We start from the raw sequence: 20,539 nt of genomic DNA, 5'->3' as shown, positions 1-20,539 counted from the left end.
AACTGTGCAGATTAGTCATCTGTGTGGAAAGTTTGTGAAAAAGGGACCAACTTTTTACCAAACTACTGCAAAAACACTGCCAACAATTGACTGACATCTGTGTGCAGACGTCAGGTGCAGCCGATCTGATTCTGCCAAAAGAGGGTGAGCGCAACTCGAGGGACAGTGTGCTGATCATTTTCTAACGGTATTACAAAAAAACAACAACCAGCAGCTGTTTTCATTAATGGCATTAATAATGCGACAAAAGGGCAACTAATGTGTGGCGTTGAGTGAGACTTCAGAGTGTGTGTGTTTTGAACACCGTGCTTTTTGTGGGTAGATATTTCAACAAGTGATCATTTTGATTGGTTTGTTGTTTAGGGATTTTTTTTTTGTGTGTGTGTCTTTTTTGACCAGTACAGTCCAGGCTTGTACAATAAATAGTGAAAAATAAAAAAAGAAACAGAGAAATGATCATTTCCACTGAGTGTTGATTTTATTTTTCCGTCAAACTAATCAGATAAAAGCTATTTTATTTAACCAACTATGATGGTTTCTGCAGTTAATTTGCATCAACTATAGTCTTAAAATCCCCCCCTGAAAAAAATAATTAAAAAGGTTATTATAATGCAAACATAATATCCATGATTTTTATTGAGTCTCGTCATCGCCCTTGACCGACACTGGCTCAAAAGCAGCAGCTAATTCTCGACGCTGCACTGCAGTAGCCCAGAGCTTATAAATAAGTAGGCAGTGGACATGTTTCTCCCAAGGGAAATCCGTTTAGATTATCGTATGAAAGTGTTGCAAATCCAAAGGAAAAACACGTAATACTGAAGAATATCACACAAATTGACAAGAACATAAAAAGAGTGATGGCCAGCTAGAAAAGAACCTGTTAGTGAGTGGTAAATCATGAGATTTGCACTATGAAGTGCAGAGATTGACTGCCTCCTGACACTGAAGATGACAGCAATAAACCCCCCCCCCCCCCCCGACATGGGGAAAATAGAGCTATAGCGACGGTTTTCTCCCATCCCTCACGTAATCCTTCAAAGCTTCATTCAGGAAAAAACGTGTGAAGATGAGCAGAGGCTTTTAGACACGCCCATGTCCTGTCCCAGCCACGTCTGTCAAAGTGTGACAGGCTGCTCAGAGAAATGATGGCCTCTGTCCACATGAAACATAGCTCAGCACGTGTCCAACCACATCATCGTATTTATGTGACCTCTTCAAACAGCTCAGGGAGTCGAAAGTTGCCGTCACTCAAATACACCGTGTCGTAATATAGTCGCTGTGTCAGTCTGAAATGTTGTCATTCAAGTCACTCTGTTTTTATCTCATCTGACTGTTCCATGGTGAATGAGTTGTCCCTGTCGGAGTCGCTGCGGCTTTATCTCGATTGCCAGTAGTCACACACTGTAGCACGCTGCCACTGAATGTCCAGCTCCGCAGCCAATGAGACGGGGTCTGACACCAGATATGAGCTGAGGCTGAACGACGTCCGCCTGTGAACCGTCTCCACACATGCCGTGTTCGTTCCAGCCCCAGGAATAAAGACTCCCTCCTAAAAAGGAGAGGGGTCTTGGGTCAGTGGAGCTAACAGGAGACAAAGGGGGGGGGGGGGGGGTCTAGCTTGGTAGCATGGAGGCTAAAATGAGCAGCTAAGACTGCATGCAAAGAACAAAAAACACACACTTACATTATCATGCCTTTAGCTCGAAATTATATGATTTTATTTTGGAGAAACTTTTGTCCCCCAATGGAAGACAAGTCTCTATAATATAATGATTTGCAGTTACATTATATAACTCAAACACACACACACACAGTCTATATTCCCAAAGCTGACACTTGCCCAGCACTAAAGTCTCCCTGCTCTTCACAGCTGGTGAGCTTGTTGGTGGGTGTGGCCAGGTCCGCATCACCAAGGAGACACGTGCCATGGCAACATAGTTACCTAATAGGCTCCATTGCCATGGCAACAGAAACGAGTTAGCTTTCTCAAGGGTAACACATCTTCAAGCCTTCCCTACCCTGCAGTTGTGTGTCTTTCATGCCATTTCCTTTTTCCCTCGCTTTATGTCACCGAGACGCTTCTTTGTCTTTGCGCTTGTTTCTCTGCGTGTGTTTCTCTGAAAATAGGGACCGTCAAAGATTTGGATTTGCCAACGGACACATATGCTTTTGCCAGTTAACAGACTGAGATATCATGCCAGCAGCTTATGTCAGTGTGACGGTCGGCCAGAAATGGCTTATGCAATACAAACACATGTAGATACTGCATGTATTTCTAACTTCACAGAATCTAATCTTTGATTATTGAGTAAAAAAAAAAAAAAAGTGATTATGAACAGTTTTGGTTCTGTACTTAATTCATGAATTTGCTGAGTGGCGTACAGCACATCAGTGTTTCCAGGGCAACAAAGTGCCTGCACAATATCCTGCACAACAAAGGGATAAACAACACAACTCCAATAAGCTATTTCTTTGTAAACAAATATAGTTTTTGGTTTTACATTTGACAAATTACACTTTTTTGCACCAAATGACAAACATCAGTGACACAATCTGCTGGAGCCTAGCTTCAGGGACACTTTCAAATAGCAACTGATCCAAGGTGTTCATCCCTCTATATTTATGCGAAAGTTTAATAAATGTTTATTGAAAATTAACAAAGATCTTTCCTCAGATTGGATGAGCCTCGGCCACAGCATCTATGGCCTGTCTCCCCCTCACTGACCACTGAGGACTTTCATATGCATGGCGAGCACTTCCTCAGGTGCAAACGGGGCAAAAGGCTGAGCAGGCGACAGATATGTCATGAGCAGCATGCGATGCTTTCCCTTCCTTTCTGCCTGACCTACTTCAACTCCAGAAATAGCAGCAGTCAGGTCCTCTCCTTCCAAAAACCTGTTTTTGCTATTTTATAGCTCCTTTGCCGTCGCGCTCGAGACACAAGGAGAAAAGGGGGGGGGGGAGAGCGTGGGCGAGCAGAGGAGCGCGGTGCAGGAGGTTCACACAAGCTCTCCCTTTACTTTCCCTGCTTTCTCATTGCAAAACTGAACTTCGAAGAGGACTAACAAGTGCTTTGTAACAACCTTATATGTGCATGCAGTTTCTTTGTAAAATTAGAAATTAAAATGACAGTGCGTTTATTATCTTCAACGGATTCGGCGTGACTGCTGTGTCCGCGTTGTGCTCGTGTGAATAAGAGGAGACTCTCTCTTCAAATGCTCGACATAAAACCATACCTCTAAATGGGTGTGTGGTTAATTCAGCTCCTTTACAGGCCTGTGCGGATAATTGCTTCTCTCAGTGACGCCCATGTATCCATGTTGTAATTACTTCCTGATGCAAAGGCCACAGAGCAATGAGCTGACCACAGAAATCTTCAGCAGCCATTACCAGAAGGATAATTATAATATTTCGTACTGGTGTTAAACTGAGACGTATTAGATATCACCCTGACCAATTCTTTGGTTCAGAAAAGGATTACTGAGCAGAGTTGAGCCTCACTGATGCGTATGCTGTGTTATCGTGTCAGGAATTATGTCTCTGCAGTTGCATAATGTTATTTTGCTGCCGAATGTTCTATTGTCAAACATACTGTCAGATGTGGCCGTTTTTGATAACGGTATATAGAAAGAAAAATCGGAAGAGAAGCACTATTTGTGCTAAATGAGAGAGAATATTTTGAGAGAATACACTCACCCACGACGGCGAGGTTGTGTTCGGATCCGCATGCGACCTGCAGAGAAAAGTGAAAATGAACTACAAGAAGCATGTGTATAAATCAGGCAGATGATTTCAAGATTGAAATATCTGAGAAATGTTGTCTCGACATATGTATATTTAAGATCCTTTGAAAACAAACCTGCTTTAAAAAATAAAATAAATGAACACGGGTGGTGATGAAGAGGGGGTGATTTCATTTCAGAATAAAATCACACACTGCACAAAATCATGCCAGCAGTGCTGGGCACAAATATCACACTGCAGATGTGCAGATCAGTCAATATCAATCATTTTAGTGATACATTTAAGACATTTTTGATTTTAAAGTTCCTTATGAGCCGAAACAAAATACATTCAAATTCACTGTTATACCTCAAAACAGAGGAACATTATGTGGAATAATCATCTTTACAGTTTTAATGCCTTGTACAAAATGGCTTTTAAGGGGATTTTCAGGATTTTCTTTCGCCAAGAAAAACAGCCACAGGTTCCTGAAGCAACGACAGATTATCATTTCTAGTCCTGACAAATCGTCTACCTTCATAGGAGGACTAACAGGTTAGGGTGGGCAGAGAGATTCATAGCCCACTCGGCAAATCCATCTTGCCTTTAGCGTTACACACACAAGGTGACTATGCACCTTGACACACACCAGTGCTGCAGCAATGATCAACGCGCAGTAGGAGAATGATGCAAAGCCTGCTCTTGTCCGTCCCTGACAATCCACTTAACTGGCAACAATCTACAACCATATAGCTGCCATTCAGAGCGCAGGTTAACTGCTGCAATCCAGTGATGCTCACACATAATTGTCCTTATGGGAGAAGAGACCTCTGCCTTCATTTATTGTAAGAGGTTCCTCCCCAAGAGGGAGATAATGGCAGTGTGTCATTCTGCAGGAGAGATATTATGAAGCAAATCATTACAGAACCTTCTCTGGGTGTGCTGGGCTCTCAATCAGTGGCAATGGGTTTCACCTTACACTAAACAATGTTCTCTTGTTTTATTTGTGGCTGTCTGCTGCCCCCTGCTGGATTTATAAGTTTTGAAACACACAATGCACAACAAATATAATATAACTTGATCAGTGTTTGTCAAACCTGGAAATGCCGATGAAAAAAAGCTTCAAACCGATTAATCGCTTATCAAAATAGTTGACGTTTAATTTAGTAAGTAACTGATTATAATTGATTAATTGTTTCAGCTCTAAATATAACAGAGCCAAACCAGCTTATTCCTGGAGATGCTACTGGAGAAATTCTAACACTTTGATGCTTATTTTCAGCCTCTGACGCGTCTCTTCCTGGTAATATTAGGCATTTCAGTGGGGTAAACTCAGGGGGACAAAGTCTCAAAATGCGTCGCATTAAATCGCATTCATCAAAGGCTGATCAGGTGCAAACCAGGATTGGGTGGCATATGCATGTTTCATGAATCACACATGAGACTTGTTGTAAGGTGCCACTTGAATTTGCACAAGTTTCGGTTACACAAGTTTGATAAACGAGGGCCTATGGGTGGTAAATCATGCAGTTTGAAAATAACCTGATGTTGAAACTAAAAGGCTTGGTGATGTCTGTGAGACACTAAGGCTCTGACTTGGCTATATGTCTTTAAATAAATAAAGAAAATGTGCCTTATACTGACACGCCTGTTCATAGCTTCAACATCTGTAGTGACGGAGTAGATTACATTCTTTACACTTATCATTATTTGGATAATACAGAAAATGTTGCCCTGCATTGTTCTAATGTGATAGCAGTGTTAAAGTAACGCAAAAATAGTCCATTTAACTTGCCAGTTCTGCTACGGTGACAGGAAGCACCAGAAGTCATAATTCCATAACTCATGCAAGGTATCACGGGGCATAGGATTAAGGTGGACAGAACACATGATACTAATACTCAACTAAACACTTCATTGTTGTTGATGTCTGTCCTGTGGACATGTGCGTGTGCAGCAGTGTCAAACACTGATATGTCTCACCTGTGTTGCCCCACAGAGGACTTTAACCTCTGAAGGGAGGCAGACCTCCTGGTTTGCACCCCCTGTCAATGGACCAGCTGACTGCTGCTCTGGGTTCTGACTGGCTGATGCTCGTTGGCCCAGCTGTCCATAATCTGCTCTGCCCCATGTGAACACTCGGCCACTCTCTGAAATGAATTAAGGCCCGATTCAGATAAGGCAACTATTCATTAAACCCTGTTTAAACTAGTGAGTGTTATACGCTTTGTTTCCACCAAAGCATAATGCTGCTTAGTTTACACCAGTACAGTTTGGAAAGGTAAACCCTAATCCTGCTTATGTCTCCACCTCAAGATCTGTAGGTTGGATGGTATTAGCTACATTAGCTATCAACCTGTGACATACAACAAAAACTATTGCTTAGCATACCAAACTAAACCAAACCAAACTTCCACCACTTGGTGGAAACAGGCGATAGACAGTATATATACACAATACTGTATGTGACAATGATTTACCTGTTTGAGCAACAATGTGTGTCCATCCACTCCACACGTGTACTGCTTTCTCTTCATCCAGTAGTGAGCGCTTCAGAAGACATGGTGAGGACACGAAGGACTCCGCGGCAGTCACCTGACCGTACTTGTTGCTGCCCCACAGGAACAAATCGCCATCTCCTGAGACAAAAATAAAACTATTTATCAGAAGGGAATTATGAGAATTATAAGTAGAAGGTGTTTACGATATATCTGCTTTAAATCTAGTGGTTTTTACTGTACACTTCTAGTGAAAACAAACATTTTACTCTAATTTGAGGATTAAAAAGTAATCCATACAAGTCCACAAATGTGACTCATAAATGTATTATTATAAAATGTATATTGTCAGTCACTATTATTGATATTGTTATTATTATGACCATTTATTCCGGCATCGTACCTGTAAGGCACACACAGTGCGCTGAGCCTGCTGCTATCTGCCGTGATATTTTCTGATCCAGACCTACAACACGAGTATGACAATCGGAATCACCGTAAATCACCTGAGGCCTTCAAATATTTTTTTTCTGTACTACAGCTTAGTGCATGTACCTGGCACCAGACAGGGAACTTTAGAGCCGAGGTGTGATGGGACAGGGTGCGGACTCAGAGCTCTCTTGGCATGATTGAAAAGGCCGGTTCCCCACTGATACACACAACCCGAGTCTAAAGGCCAAACACAGCATTAAGATTTGTGGATGAACAGCCCAAAGACGACACATTACTGAGGGCAGTTTACCGTGCTTACCTGTTACAGCCAGTGAGTGTCTAAGACCTGCTGCTACATTCACCACTGGATCCTTCAAACACTAAGAATAAACAGAGCATTTGCAAAAGCTTCAAAGAAACAGATCAAACCGATCATATTGCAAAAGGCTGGTTTGTGACCTAACACTCAATATTGAGTCCATGCTGTGAACAAAACAAGTACAACACACATGTTTTGCCTGTTTTGTGCTCACCTTAACTAACAGTAGATCTGCAGAGTGTGTGACCATCTCTCCAACACCCAGTTGTCCAAATGAATTGGAGCCACATGCCAGTATTTGACCACCGTCTGTATTTATGACATAAAAGGAACATGACTAGAAAGAACACACTGAAATATTCAAAAGAAATGAATGGGAGACACAATAGGATGCAGGTTCAGGTTATTGTGTACAATGTAGTGTAACATCTTTAAAACACAGTCTGACTGCAGAATCTGTGAGAAACTGTGGCATAAGGAACATAAAAACAGGACCAGAGTCAATTGTTGCTCCCCACCTCAGTCCCTTTTCACCCGACTCATATTATATTGCTAACTGCTCACTTCAGAAAAGAAAATAATCTGCACTGTTTTTTAAATATCTCCTCTTTTGGGTACCACAATATTCTGAAGTTTTACGAAGTATACAACTTGTATGGATGTATTGCTTATGAAGCTGCTTTGAACCCTGTTGCCTTCTACCTATCCAGGAGAGAAACATCACAGAGTCCTCCTAATGCATTTCTGTTGGAGCTATATAGAAATTATTATTATATATTTAAATTATAATTACAGTATGACTAAATGGTTCCTCCAAGAAGCTGAAACAGCGATGGGAAAAGCAACAGCGCCCTCTGTAGCTGGATTAGCTGTGGGAACGTCTAGTGAATGAATTGTGGATTTCATTGTTGAATGCAACCTCTTTGTCAATTTAAAGCTATACTGATTTGATCATGTATTTATATTGAAAATTATCTATAACACTTCACTTTAATTATCCCTAATCATGGAGTTGGTGTAGGGTGACTAATACTTTTGATTTTGACGTTTCCCAATTGTAATTCCAAATGCTATATTATTACTTTTTATTTACAAATCCCAAACTAGTTAGGTTATTATAGACATTTCCCTCCCATGTTCACTCTATTTTCCCTTCTTACATATGCTCTATTGCAAACTTCTTAAAACTTCTAAAGTTGTTGATTTTAGATCAAATCAGACTATCCCAAGATTACAGAAAATGGAATCTTATCCTATCAATAATCTGTGCCAAGGATCACCTGGGGGAAAGTTTTATTCAACAGTTATTTTCAACCTTAAGTACAATAGACAGAGTGTAACTTTCTACTGTGAAATGCTGCTCACCAGTGAGAAGAAGAGTAAAATCCCAACCACAGGCTACATTTGTGATCTTCTGACCTAAGGTGGGGCAGAGCTGAAGAGTTGAGATGTCTGCACTTTGGTGAAGTCCAAGCTGGCCTCTGTGATTCTGTCCACACACATACACCTCGCCATTCTCTGCTAAAAAACCAAATACATATTTAAAAATATGCTTCGTCACATGCTTTGCTATGCACATACTGTAAAAATGTAAATAAAATCAGCAAAAGCATTTAAGCTGAGTCATGTTTTGGGATGTTTTTTTCTTCTTATTGGGAGAACAATATTTTTTTACACACATTGGAGAATTATGACTTTGAAATGACTCAGCATAAATGTGTTGTTAACAGCTTCATACCTCATAAATGCTCTACAATGACTGTATCAAACTAATATCGGCCTTGGTAGTTTGTGATATTGGTAGTGTTATGTCCCATCCTTATTAAAAACCAAGGAAATGTTTGCATAGGTCAGAACTATGGAAGTAAATCTGTGCCATCTGAGTTTGAATTCGAATTTCTAACACTGAATTTTTTTGCATCGAAATTAGACTTTGAATTTTTAAAACCATCAAATTTCAAGCACATTTTTTTTTTGCCATTGACTTTTTTTTCAACGTTGAAATAAATTCAGTGTAAAAAAATTCAGTATCTCAAAAAATTCAGTTGCAAAAAATTCGATGTCTCAAAAAATTCAGTTGCAAAAAATTCGATGTCGCAAAAAATTCACTTGCAAAAACGTCAGTTAATATCCGGGTCACCAGAGAGAAGCAATCAATCCCTGTCTCAATTCATCCAACACCAATCAACGTACGCTCCATTGGCCATACATGAATTACAGTTTAATATTAAATCTCATAACTTGATTTGTGGCGCCACCACTGGCTGCTCCTTGTTGTCTATCAGACGAACTGAGTAAATGCAATAAGCGCCTGGCTGACTGCAAAATGTCATCATGCTGACTACCCTGTCATCACAAACAGCACAGAAAAATTAGGATATTACAAACCAGTAGCAAAAAGATGATGTTTTAAACAGCTAAAAGTTACTGGACTTTAATTAGGATGACCATATTTAGAAAGGAGATCACTTGGCTCTGTTTCGAGATACTTAAATTATACTTGGATGAATTGAGACAGGGATCAATTGCTTCTCTCTGGTGACCCGGATATTAACTGACTTAACTGAATTTATTTCAACGTTGGAAAAAAAATCAATGGCAAAAAAAAAACAGTGCTTGAAATTTGATGGTTTTTAAAATTCAAAGTCTAATTTCGATGCAAAAAAATTCAGTGTTACAAATTCGAATTCAAACTCAGATGGCACAGATTTACTTCCATACAGAACAAATACGGAAGATTTAAAAGAGCACAAAAAGCACAAAACACTAAGCTGAGGTTCAGAGGAGAGAGACAGTAAAGTAAAGGACGGATTTTGATGAAATGTGGGGATGTAGGTTATGGCCCAAGAGACTTATCGTACACTTTTGAAACTTAGGCGTTGTCATGGACTCAGACCTAAACTTCAACAGTCACATTAAAACAGTGACAAAGTCAGCCTACTACCACCTAAAGAATATATCAAGGATTAAAGGACTTATGTCACAGCAGGATTTGGAAAAACTTGTCCGATGCATTTATCTTCAGCAGGCTGGACTACTGTAACAGTGTCCTTACAGGTCTCCCCAAAAAGTCCATCAGACAGCTGCAGCTAATTCAGAATGCTGCTGCTAGAGTCCTCACTAAGACCAAAAAAGTAGATCATATCAGTCCAGTTCTGAAGTCTTTACACTGGCTTCCTGTGTATCAAAGAATTGACTTCAAAATACTATTGTTGGTCTACAAAGGGCTGAATGGTTTAGGGCCAAAATACGTCTCTGATCTTCTGCTTAGCTACGAACCATCCAGATCTCTCAGATCATCTGGGACAGGTCTGCTCTGCTCTGTGTCCCCAGGGTCAGAACTAAACATGGAGAGGCAGCGTTCAGTTTCTATGCACCATATATCTGGAACAAACTCCCAGAAAACTGTAGGTCTGCTGAAACTCTCACCTCTTTTAAAGGTGAAGTAAGTAGTTTATAGTGCCATCTAGAGGAGAGGCTGAAATTTACAACAAAGAACTGCTCCTCTGCTCACCCCCTCCCTTCCCTGAACGCTACGGTGTCCTCAGCTGGTCAAATGTCGTCCTCGTCGTCTTTCTCCGTGTCAGCAGATGAGGTTCGTGAGGCGAGGGAGAGGGCGGAGCTACCGCGGCCGTAGCAGACGAAGCGGAGAGAGAGGAGGCGGGACTTCAGCTACAAGTAAAGAGACGCTTGATTTGTTCTCTCGCGTTTGTCCTTACAGGCTCTGGTAGAAACATGGCGTCTCGCTGCTAACAGTGGCTATGCAACCGCGGCCCGCGACCGTGTTATTTTACATGACTTTTTGAAACACTACGAAAATGAAACAAAAACTATTATACATCGACTAGACAATGCAGGAGCACATAATATGTATAAAAAGGTGGATTTTGGGTTATATAAACCCATAAATTCTACATAGTGTCCCTTTAAATCAAGAGTGAAGACTTTTCTGTTTGCCGCTGCATTTCAGTAATTTCCAATACTGCACTGTAACCTCTTTTCCTTATATATTCTCTTGATTTTATTTTTTATTTTTTATCTTTTTATTTTATTTGTATCTATTTTATTTTTTAATCTTAATCTTTACATTTTACCCGCTTGTTTTTCTATTTTGATGTTATATCTGATTTTATAAATGTCTCTTTTCTATGCTTTTTAATGTTTTATGTAAAGCACTTTGAATTACCTTGTTGTTGAAATGTGCTATACAAATTACATTGCCTTGCCCTTGCCTTACACTTACCGGTGATGAACACCGAGTGTCCGCCGCCTCCAGCCACAGCCCGGAAGAAAGTCTTGCTTTGCAGGGCAGCGGTGTCAGAGAGCCGGGGCACACACTGGTCCTCCGCATGTCCCTGTCCCAGCTGTCCGTAACTGTTGGCTCCCTTTAACATTAACATTAACATTAACATTAACATTAACATTAACATTAACATTAACGTCCACAGTCACTGACGGCTCAGAACTTCGGGACACACTCGACACCATTTTCCACATTTGACAGGCGTTTGTTTTCGACGTACTTTTGCGGTGTATTTTGAAGATAGTTATGCGACTGTTTTTTAATGTATCAATTACTAAAATACACGAGAGCACAAACACACCCTCGTGTAAACTCGGACGTATCAGTTTTAACGGCGAAAAAGACTTAAAACTTACCCAAGAGAGTAAACACAACTCTGGCCGCCACCTCGCTTCCATTTACGACACTGCCGTAAAGCAAACTGGTCCCACGTTGAGCCGCTTCCGGGTGTCAACAAAACAAAACAAAACAAAACAAAACAAAACAAAACACACACAGACACACACATATGTAATAAAATTACTTCATTACTAAAAAAAACACACACACCACAAATAACATATGACACAGAAACAAATACATTTGTCACAAAATAGACATTTTGTGCAGTATTTTTTTTTGGTCAGTGTGTGACTCAGTGGACAAAAAAGTAAAAGAAGAAGAAGTTCCACAGTTACTCAGCAATTCAATGCCTTTCGACCATGTTAAGGTGTAAACATATCACGGTTATGACAGAAGGGTCATTTTGCAGGGATCTGATTCTGTTCATTCAAACACATTAGACAAAGCACACTCCAAATGTATCAAATGGCCTATTTCACCTAAAGTTAAAGAAACACACTTTAAAGTTATAAACAAAATTTACCTGTGGCAGAATTTCCTCAAGAAAAGATTTGGTTATGAGGTGGAAAAATGTGCTTTTTGTAATGAAGAAGATGAAACACTAGAGCATATGTTTTTTCTGTGTCCCACTTCACATCTTTTTTGGTGTGACATATATAATTGGATTACTTTAAAAAATAAGGATGTACTGCCTCTTAAATTATATGATATTCTCTTTTATTTAGATCATCTTACTGTGGCTGTTTCTGACACGATTAACGTTATTATACTCTTGGGTAAATATCATATCCATTGTGCAAAATGGAGGAAATCTAAACCTTCCGTTTCATGTTTCATAAATGAGTTTAAGTTATTCTTTTCATCCCTTAAAAAGACAAACAACAAGTATGCTGAAAAATTAAGTCTAAGTATTTCTCGTCTCCTTCTCTTCTAAACTATATTTGAATTTCATTTATCTTTTGCTGCTCTTTTTTAATGTCGAATGTGTATTGCCTGAGAAACTGTATATTATTTATTTGTCTTGATTTATTTACCATTTACATTTTTGTTTCATGATTCCCCGACTGTTAGGTTAGCACTCTACACTGTGTCTGTTTTTTTTCATGTGTATTGTTGTCCTCATTGAGAGTTTGTATTTTAAATGATAAATAAATAAATAAATAAAAAAAAGGTGTAAACATATCATTATTGTTAGTCATAATAGGATGGTCTACATTACACCTCGAGGACTCCAAGCGGTAATAAACCAACAAACCAACGGACACAATGACATTTTTTTTTATTTTTCTTTCAATACTTTGATACAGAGCTTACTCATGATTCCTTTATTTCTTTACAGTAGAAAAATAATGCTTTGATTTCAGGAGTGCTACAATTATATATTCACTTTAAGGGGGGGATGTATTCAAAAACATCACAGGAAAATAGAATAGGTTCAGGGTACATCTGGGCCAAATCTGTCATCATCAGTCATGAAAACATTCTTTAACACTGGGTTTCACCTTTATAATTTCCCTCGACAGCAGCACGCACAAAAACAACACGCATGATACGTACACCAAATGAATACAAACAAAAGGTACATGTTGTACAAATCACTGACGTGAGAAAGATTAAATGTGAAGAATAAAATTGCAAAAATAATTAACATGATCACATGCAACAGCAGGGTTAATAATAGGAGGATGTTCATCTGTGTTTGTAAGAGCTGGGCACGCTTCTAAAGGAGACCAACTTGATGATGAGAGCACATGAACTGTTAGCAACACAGACGCAGAGTCAGCCGAGAACAAATGACTTGAAATAGGGGTATCTTGCTAAGCAGCTCTTTAGGTTTGCGTAATGTAATGATATCAGTGGCTAGACGTGCCTCTGTACGTTTATATGACGTATATCATGCAGTGGGAAACAGAGCATTTTGCCAAAAGCAGTGACAAAAGGGCAACACACAACCAGTGTCTCTACAGCGAAGCTGGGGGGTGGGGGGGGTTGACATTGTGATCACTGATGCACTGTTGGTTAAGTGGTGATTAATGACACGTCAGACACCCAGCTGTTTGTTCAGCCGGCTGAGGGCGTCACCCACAATATCAAGGTCGTGCCGGAGCTCCTCCACGACGCTGTTGATGCTGGGAGTGTCCTTTAACACATCCACACTCTGGGTGTAAGGGTTGTATCGCACTGTGAAGGGACGCTTGATGGTCTTGGCAAACTCCCTTAAAAATGAACAGAATAATGATCACAGTTTGAAATGCTGACATTTAATGACACAACATGATCCGAGTTCTTTTTTTAATCTATTCATGTGACGTGTACTGTATAATTAAACATGTTGAATTCCTCACCTCATCTTCACTTTGGCCTCCTCAAAGCTGTCTGACACAAAGTACACATCCTGAAATGTTGTGATGATGCATTCTTGTTTGGATGTGACTTTGGGGTCAAAAGGCATTATCCTTGCTTTTCCAGAGAGCGCATGCTGTAAGACGGAAATACAGCAACGTTAGTCATTTTACAAGACAAAATATACTCCTATGTGTTATTATTCATATAAAAATGTTTATTGACATATGTTTTATTGTGGTGTTTCAGAGGGATTTTAGCTCTTGAGGGATTTTGTTATATAGTGTGTATACACATAATACTCAACTCAACTCAACTTTATTTATAGAGCGCTTTAGGCAGCTATAGTTGGTACAAAGTGCTTAACAGTACAATAAATAAAACATGGCACATAAAACATAGGAGAAAAATTAAAAAATAAATATATATATATATATATATATATATATATATATATATATATATATATATATATATATATATATATATATATATATAAACAATAAATAAAAAAAATAACAATGTTTAAACAATAAAAAATAACTATAAAACTATAAAAAATAACAATGTTTAAACAAATAAAAAACAATAAAACTATAAAACAATAAAAATGTTTAAACAATGATAACAATAAAACACTAAAACAAGAGCAGAGTCTCATGCTGAGTTGAACACAGAAGAATAAAAATGTGTTTTAAGATGAGTTTTAAAAATGGACAGTGAGGGGGCCTGTCTAATATGAAGTGGGAGGGCGTTCCAAAGTTTGGGACCGGCAATGGAGAAAGCTCTTTCCCCTCTGAGCTTCCGTTTAGACCTCGGTACCTCCAGGAGCAGCTGAGAGGCGAGCAGCATAATACAATGCATATAGTATGAAGAGTAACATGAGTTTATGTCATAAAAACTTCTGGTCCATGGTAACATACGGCCTTTACCTTAAGCTCACTAATAGATGACAGCAGTCCTGCTCCATATGCTCGCAGCTTCCCTTCTTGTTTGCATAGGCCAAACTCCACTGTGAAGAAATAGCACTGTAACAAAGAAAAAAAATAGTTGGTTATTAAAGTGATTCTACATTTAGTTCACTTGATTACAGTCCCCTGAATGAGTGTCACTCACTGTGGCCAATTTCTGAACTGAATCATCCGAGGCCCCGAGTGAGCTGAGTCCGATCTCCTGAGAAAACTGAGCAAAGCTGGGCTCCGCGAGCAGAGGGACGTGACCCAGCAGCTCATGGCACGTGTCCCTGGACAACAAAAGACAATAGAATATTAGACCCATTAGCCATAAATGTACATTAGTACCGATCGTAATAGTTTAGTTCTGCATATTACTCACGGCTCTGGTGTGTATAAGGGATCGGAGCTGTGCCGCACATACTGGGTACAGTGGAAAACACGGAAGGCCAAACCAGCAAGGAAATCACGTGGGGACAGATATCCTGCCACAGGCCTGATGGTGAATCCAGTGCGTTCTGATGAGATGTTTAAAATTACAAATGAAAATGGAATGAAAGTCAAAATAAATTGTTTTAAAATTTGTGTTTGAAGAAAAAAGTTAATGTTATTATAATAAGTACAGAAATCAACATCCTCCAAAGCCACTCAATGCACCTCCTATCTCCTTCTTAAAGGTGAAGTAAGTAGTTTATAGTGACATCTAGAGGAGAGGCTGACATTTACAACAAAGAACTGCTCCTCTGCTCACCCCCTCCCTTCCCTGAGCGCTACGGTGTCCTCAGCCGGTCAAATGTCGTCCTCGTCGTCTTTCTCCGTGTCAGCAGATGAGGTTCGTGAGGTGAGGGAGAGGGCGGAGCTACCGCGGCCGTAGCAGACGAAGCGGAGAGAGAGGAGGCGGGACTTCCTGCTACAAGTAAAGCAACGCTTGATTTGTTTTCTCGCGTTTGTCCTTACAGGCTCCGGTAGAAACATGGCGTCTCGCTGCTAACAGTGGCTATGCAACCGCGGCCCGCAACCATGTTATTTTACATGACTTTTTGAAACACTACGAAAATGAAACAACAACTATTATACAGCGACTAGACAATGCAGGAGCACATAATATGTATAAAAAAGTGGATTTTGGGTCATATAAACCCATAAATACTACACAGTGTCCCTTTAAGAAAAATCCTGAATCTGGATTCATGTCCAGACCAGCACCACAATCTAATAATTTCTTCCTTAAACCGTAACCTATCAAAATCAAAATCCATCCTTTATCTGTCATTCAGCTTCCCACGCTGATACCTGAAAACTAATGGACATTTTACATCTAACTGGGGACGTTTTTTTGACATGACACGACATTGAAGATTTTCTATTACCCCCATCATCAACCCATGACAAGAAAACATTATCTGAGATAAGTTATCTGATAAGAGACTTTGCCCCACACAAGTCATTTTTCTTCCACTTTCTCCTTTATATTTTTGTCACCTCTGACTATTATTTTAATAAAATAATATTAAAACAATTATCTGACCTTTTACTTTTTGAGTTATGCCGCTCACAGACAAACAAAACAATGCATCTCCTTGGTGGAGGGAATAAAAAAAAAATGACAGCCTACCTCTCAGGAAGCGTGAGACATCTTCCAGCTGAGGAATGTTGTCCTCCCGACATTCGCAGTATTTGGACAGCAGTGGCAGGTTCTTTAAGTATTCGCGACACGCATGGGTGGGGTACAGGTTGTTGAGCTCCCTGTACACGACGCCCCACGTCTTCACCTCCTCTTCTGTGAACTCAATACGAGGAATGGGGTCCCCACTGGAATTAGACAGTAAAACCCTTGTAGTATCGTTGTTTGGATTTAAAAAAATAAATGGAGATGAAATTGTTTGTGTTCACACTTACTGTCTGTAGGCCATGGCAAGATCTGCAAAGTACTTTCTCCTTTTGCGGTAAACATTGTCCTTGAAACCCTGATGAAGAGGAGAGAACAGTGATATTAGAGTGAGTCAAATTGAATGAATTGACTATTTTCAGTCATGCTCACAGACATATTTGGACCATACATACAGGGTGGTCGGCATCCAGGTCAGAGCCGTACATCAGGACGCGGTTAGCACATTTGTCCAAGTCTGAAATTTTCTTTGGAAACCAAGGTACATCTTCCATATCTGAGTGGTGAAAACAGACAAATGTTTTGTTCACTATTAATCAGATCTATTCAGAGACTGTATGATCCGCAGCATTTGATTCAGTGCCGTCCCACCTTCCTCGTGTATACAGGAGTTATCTGGAGGCTCCATATCCACCACGTTCACATGTTTCCGGAGCAGCTGGATGATTTCGTTCAGTTGCTCGTGGTTGCTGTCACAGTCCACAAATATCTCGAATTCTGAGTTGCGTCTTTTAGATTTCCTGGATTCTATGTGCACGAGGTTGACGTGGTTTTCCTGCAAGAAACAGTAAGTACAATTACATTGTCTGTTTTCCATCTGAACACATTGAAGGGAAAAAGGAGTTAAATGGAGACCCTACTAATAAGAAGATTGTGTAAAAACATTATAAATTGTGCATACTTGGAATAGTTTGAGGGCCTTTACAAGTCCGCCCACTTCATTCTTGAGGGAAAAGATGATTGTTGCTCTCCCTTTCTGTGATGTATTCTTTTCAGTGTTTTCTTCGATTTTGGTGAAGGTTGATTTGTTTATCTACGAAGGGTAATAAAAGTAGACTGGTTTCAAATTTGCACAAGACCAAGATGTCATCATCACCATTCAACAATGAACATTTGTTCTCTTCTGAATGTCATCTGAGGAGATATCATTTCATCATAGCATTTATAAACATGAACATATGGATCCCAGGTGGTGCTCGAGCACCTGAAAGACATTTGCTATTCATTCTTTGTTCAATTATGTGGTTCATTGAATCAACTGTCAATAAAATCTGTTATGAGTTGGGATTTTTTTGTTGAGACAGCCTTTTTGTTGTTGTAATGTTGTAGAAACTTGTTGAGTGAGCCTATTAACCGTCTGCATTAATGTACAGTTAGTGAAATAAATACACATGTAAGCAAGCAGAAGAATGTACCACTGTACTTTTATATTCCACACTTTATAAAACCTTTTAAAGCATGTGGGATTTTTAATCTCGCCCAAGGAGATGTGTTTTTCTACCACTGTTGTTTTGGAAAGATTCCAAAAGTAAATATCTTACAGAAAGCAGAGAAAATAGACAAATAAACTCATCCAGATCACCATCCTCTTGAGTCAAACATAACCCAGTACAGGTGAGGGCAGTACTTCACTTAAGTCCTGTAAACATCTTGATCCACAGAGAACTGTGACTCTCTACTCAAACATCTATCCCCCCTGAAAAATTAATCACCCCAGACAATATCCTCTGCCATAGATGATTTATTTGTGGCCCACGGCATAAATTGCTGTAAACTGTAATTCCTGTATAGCCAGCAGTAATGTTTTCATACAACCATTTTGTAGAAACCTGTTGAAATAAATAACGGTGGTCAAGATTTGCCACTGCATCCATCTTCTACCGCTTTATCCCCGAACATCAGAAATGGTTTGGTGAAACATTCTGTTGTGGTTTACTGCTCTGTACCCAAAAAAACAGCCATCGATCATGTAACGATTTGCTTTAATTTCCAATTTTTAAATATTCGAACCCCTGCAGCTGTGACCACCGACCCTCTTGTCTCGTTCAGCACCTTGGACAGCGCTCTGACGTTGACGCTGGCGTGCACGCGCTGCTCGCACCAGACACAAAATGTAGGTATAATCCCACATCAGATTTTTTTTTTTTTTTTTTAAGTACAACAACATGAAGCCACAACAACGGCACAACAAATAACATCTTCTTGTTTCAATGTAACATTTCCTCACATTATATTCGCAGGATTCATCATCATTTGCTTTAGAGATATAATATCCACACAGCCTAACGCATATAAAGTGACTGATGTTTGAAAGTAAATTAAACATGAGTCACTCCGGTTCCTTCCTACCATATTTCGCCCGTCCAGCATTGTGTAAACCGCGCGGCACAGCAGTTTTCGGTGGATTTTTGTGGTGCGCATCAGGGAGTCTGGATCTGGATCAGGGCGCTGAGCGAGGTCAACTCTTTTTTTGCGTCTCGGTTTAATGAAGATGAACGCGTCTCTGTGTCGAAGAATCGTCTTAGTGCAATCTCATTTAGACGGTGAGAAAGCCTATTATTGACTCCCTGCGCAGTGCGGGCTGAATGAAAGCGCGCAGGGTTGTGTCGGGCAGAATGGAGCGGTTTTACGCACAGATGTTTAAAGCGTTTTCCTTTTCTTAATACCGTACCATGCACATTTATTATTCTATAAATTTAATCGTTTCCTTTTCGAACACATGTACGTGTCGCTTCACTATTTATTCTGAGTCACTTTTCAGATTTGTTTCGCGCGTCCTCACAGTGCGTTTAACGCGTGTTGTTGTGCGTAAAGGCTTATAGCTGAAGGTCGCAGACAATCGGATTTGCAGCCAGAGTCACGTGAATTTAGTCACAGGTCATGCAACAATCCATTCCTCGACACGATTCATATATTTGACAAATCGCTGTGTTGTTTTTCCTGATTGTTTGTTGAACATTTTTTCCAACCTTTCCAACTGATTTTGAGCGATAACCTGTAAGAGGATGATTAAAGAATAATTAATTGCGTTTGTTTAAATGTCTGCATTCATGATCGCATCATACAAGTAAGCAAGTGCTTTTAATGCGCTTAATATACCGAGCTCGACCCTTTAACTCTACGCACGAATGGCCAATAATAACTTTATTACTGGATGAAAATTAAACACGAATCCCAAATAAAACCCTCTTAGGTCTTTGACGCAAATCACACAATTAATCTGCGCTGACGACAAACTAAAGGCTTATTCTTTGTGATGAACGGACCGATCCTCTGTCCCCAAAAAAGTCACATTAAAGAAAACCTCTGTGAACCCGTGCTTTTATATTAGGGAACACATTATAACAGGATAAAGCAAGCATTCTGTTTAAATCCTTACCTCATTGTTTAGCAGTTTTTCTTCAAAGCCAATGTTCATGGAGTCAAAGGATCTGCCTCTACGTGGTCCATCGATTTTGTTTGAGTACATGTTAAAGTTGTCTTTTTTATATGTCGCCCTCGACGCTGGTTTATCTGAATAATCTCCGCTATGTAAAGTTTAGTCTGTCTAGTCCGGGAAGTTGCGCGCTTTGCTATTTAATCGCATCGAGAAACAGGAGGGGGCAATAATCTCACCCACGGCAGCAAATGGAAAAAGAGCAGCGGCGCTGACGTCACCGGGGAAACGTGTTTTTTTTTAATTTCGTCCAGGACCAGAAGAAGAAATAAAATCAATCAGTGAGATCAATCAAATTCTGATTTTACTGAAAGAATAAAACCAACTGATTTAACAGCTTTTATGGTCAGAATCTTGAATCTAAGATAATGGGACATGCTGACATTTTATGTTTAGTTTGGGTGCATTTCACTGTCTGTACGCTCAATAGATTTGAAAGACGTTGCCAAAAAATAAAAAAATAAATCATGATTTCTTGATAAAATCATCATCATGCAGACACACCCACAAAACACATTCTT

General features: G+C 39.7%; 2 protein-coding genes across 2 annotated transcripts; both read right to left on the bottom strand.

Moving 5' to 3' along the window:
* Positions 1-415: 415 nt before the first annotated feature.
* Positions 416-11,673, bottom strand: sergef (secretion regulating guanine nucleotide exchange factor; the record flags this gene model as incomplete). The annotated part of the gene is made up of 11 exons (XM_083893831.1): positions 416-1,549; positions 3,697-3,733; positions 5,707-5,873; positions 6,204-6,362; positions 6,625-6,687; positions 6,777-6,890; positions 6,973-7,033; positions 7,187-7,281; positions 8,338-8,493; positions 11,216-11,357; positions 11,632-11,673. 11 exons carry the CDS (start codon positions 11,671-11,673, stop codon positions 1,395-1,397), a joined length of 1,191 nt encoding a protein of 396 aa, XP_083749957.1. The 3' UTR covers positions 416-1,394.
* Positions 11,674-13,658: 1,985 nt separating this feature from the next.
* On the bottom strand, positions 13,659-20,051 carry tph1a (tryptophan hydroxylase 1 (tryptophan 5-monooxygenase) a; the record flags this gene model as incomplete). The annotated part of the gene is made up of 11 exons (XM_083893824.1): positions 13,659-13,833; positions 13,963-14,096; positions 14,893-14,988; positions 15,077-15,203; positions 15,296-15,431; positions 16,529-16,725; positions 16,813-16,880; positions 16,978-17,078; positions 17,174-17,357; positions 17,484-17,615; positions 19,962-20,051. 11 exons carry the CDS (start codon positions 20,049-20,051, stop codon positions 13,659-13,661), a joined length of 1,440 nt encoding a protein of 479 aa, XP_083749950.1.
* Positions 20,052-20,539: the final 488 nt, after the last annotated feature.

This window comes from Microchirus variegatus, assembly GCF_963457635.1.
Source record: "Microchirus variegatus genome assembly, chromosome: 8".
Taxonomy (NCBI): Eukaryota; Metazoa; Chordata; class Actinopteri; order Pleuronectiformes; family Soleidae; genus Microchirus; species Microchirus variegatus.
This window is presented reverse-complemented; position numbering and strand designations above follow the sequence as displayed.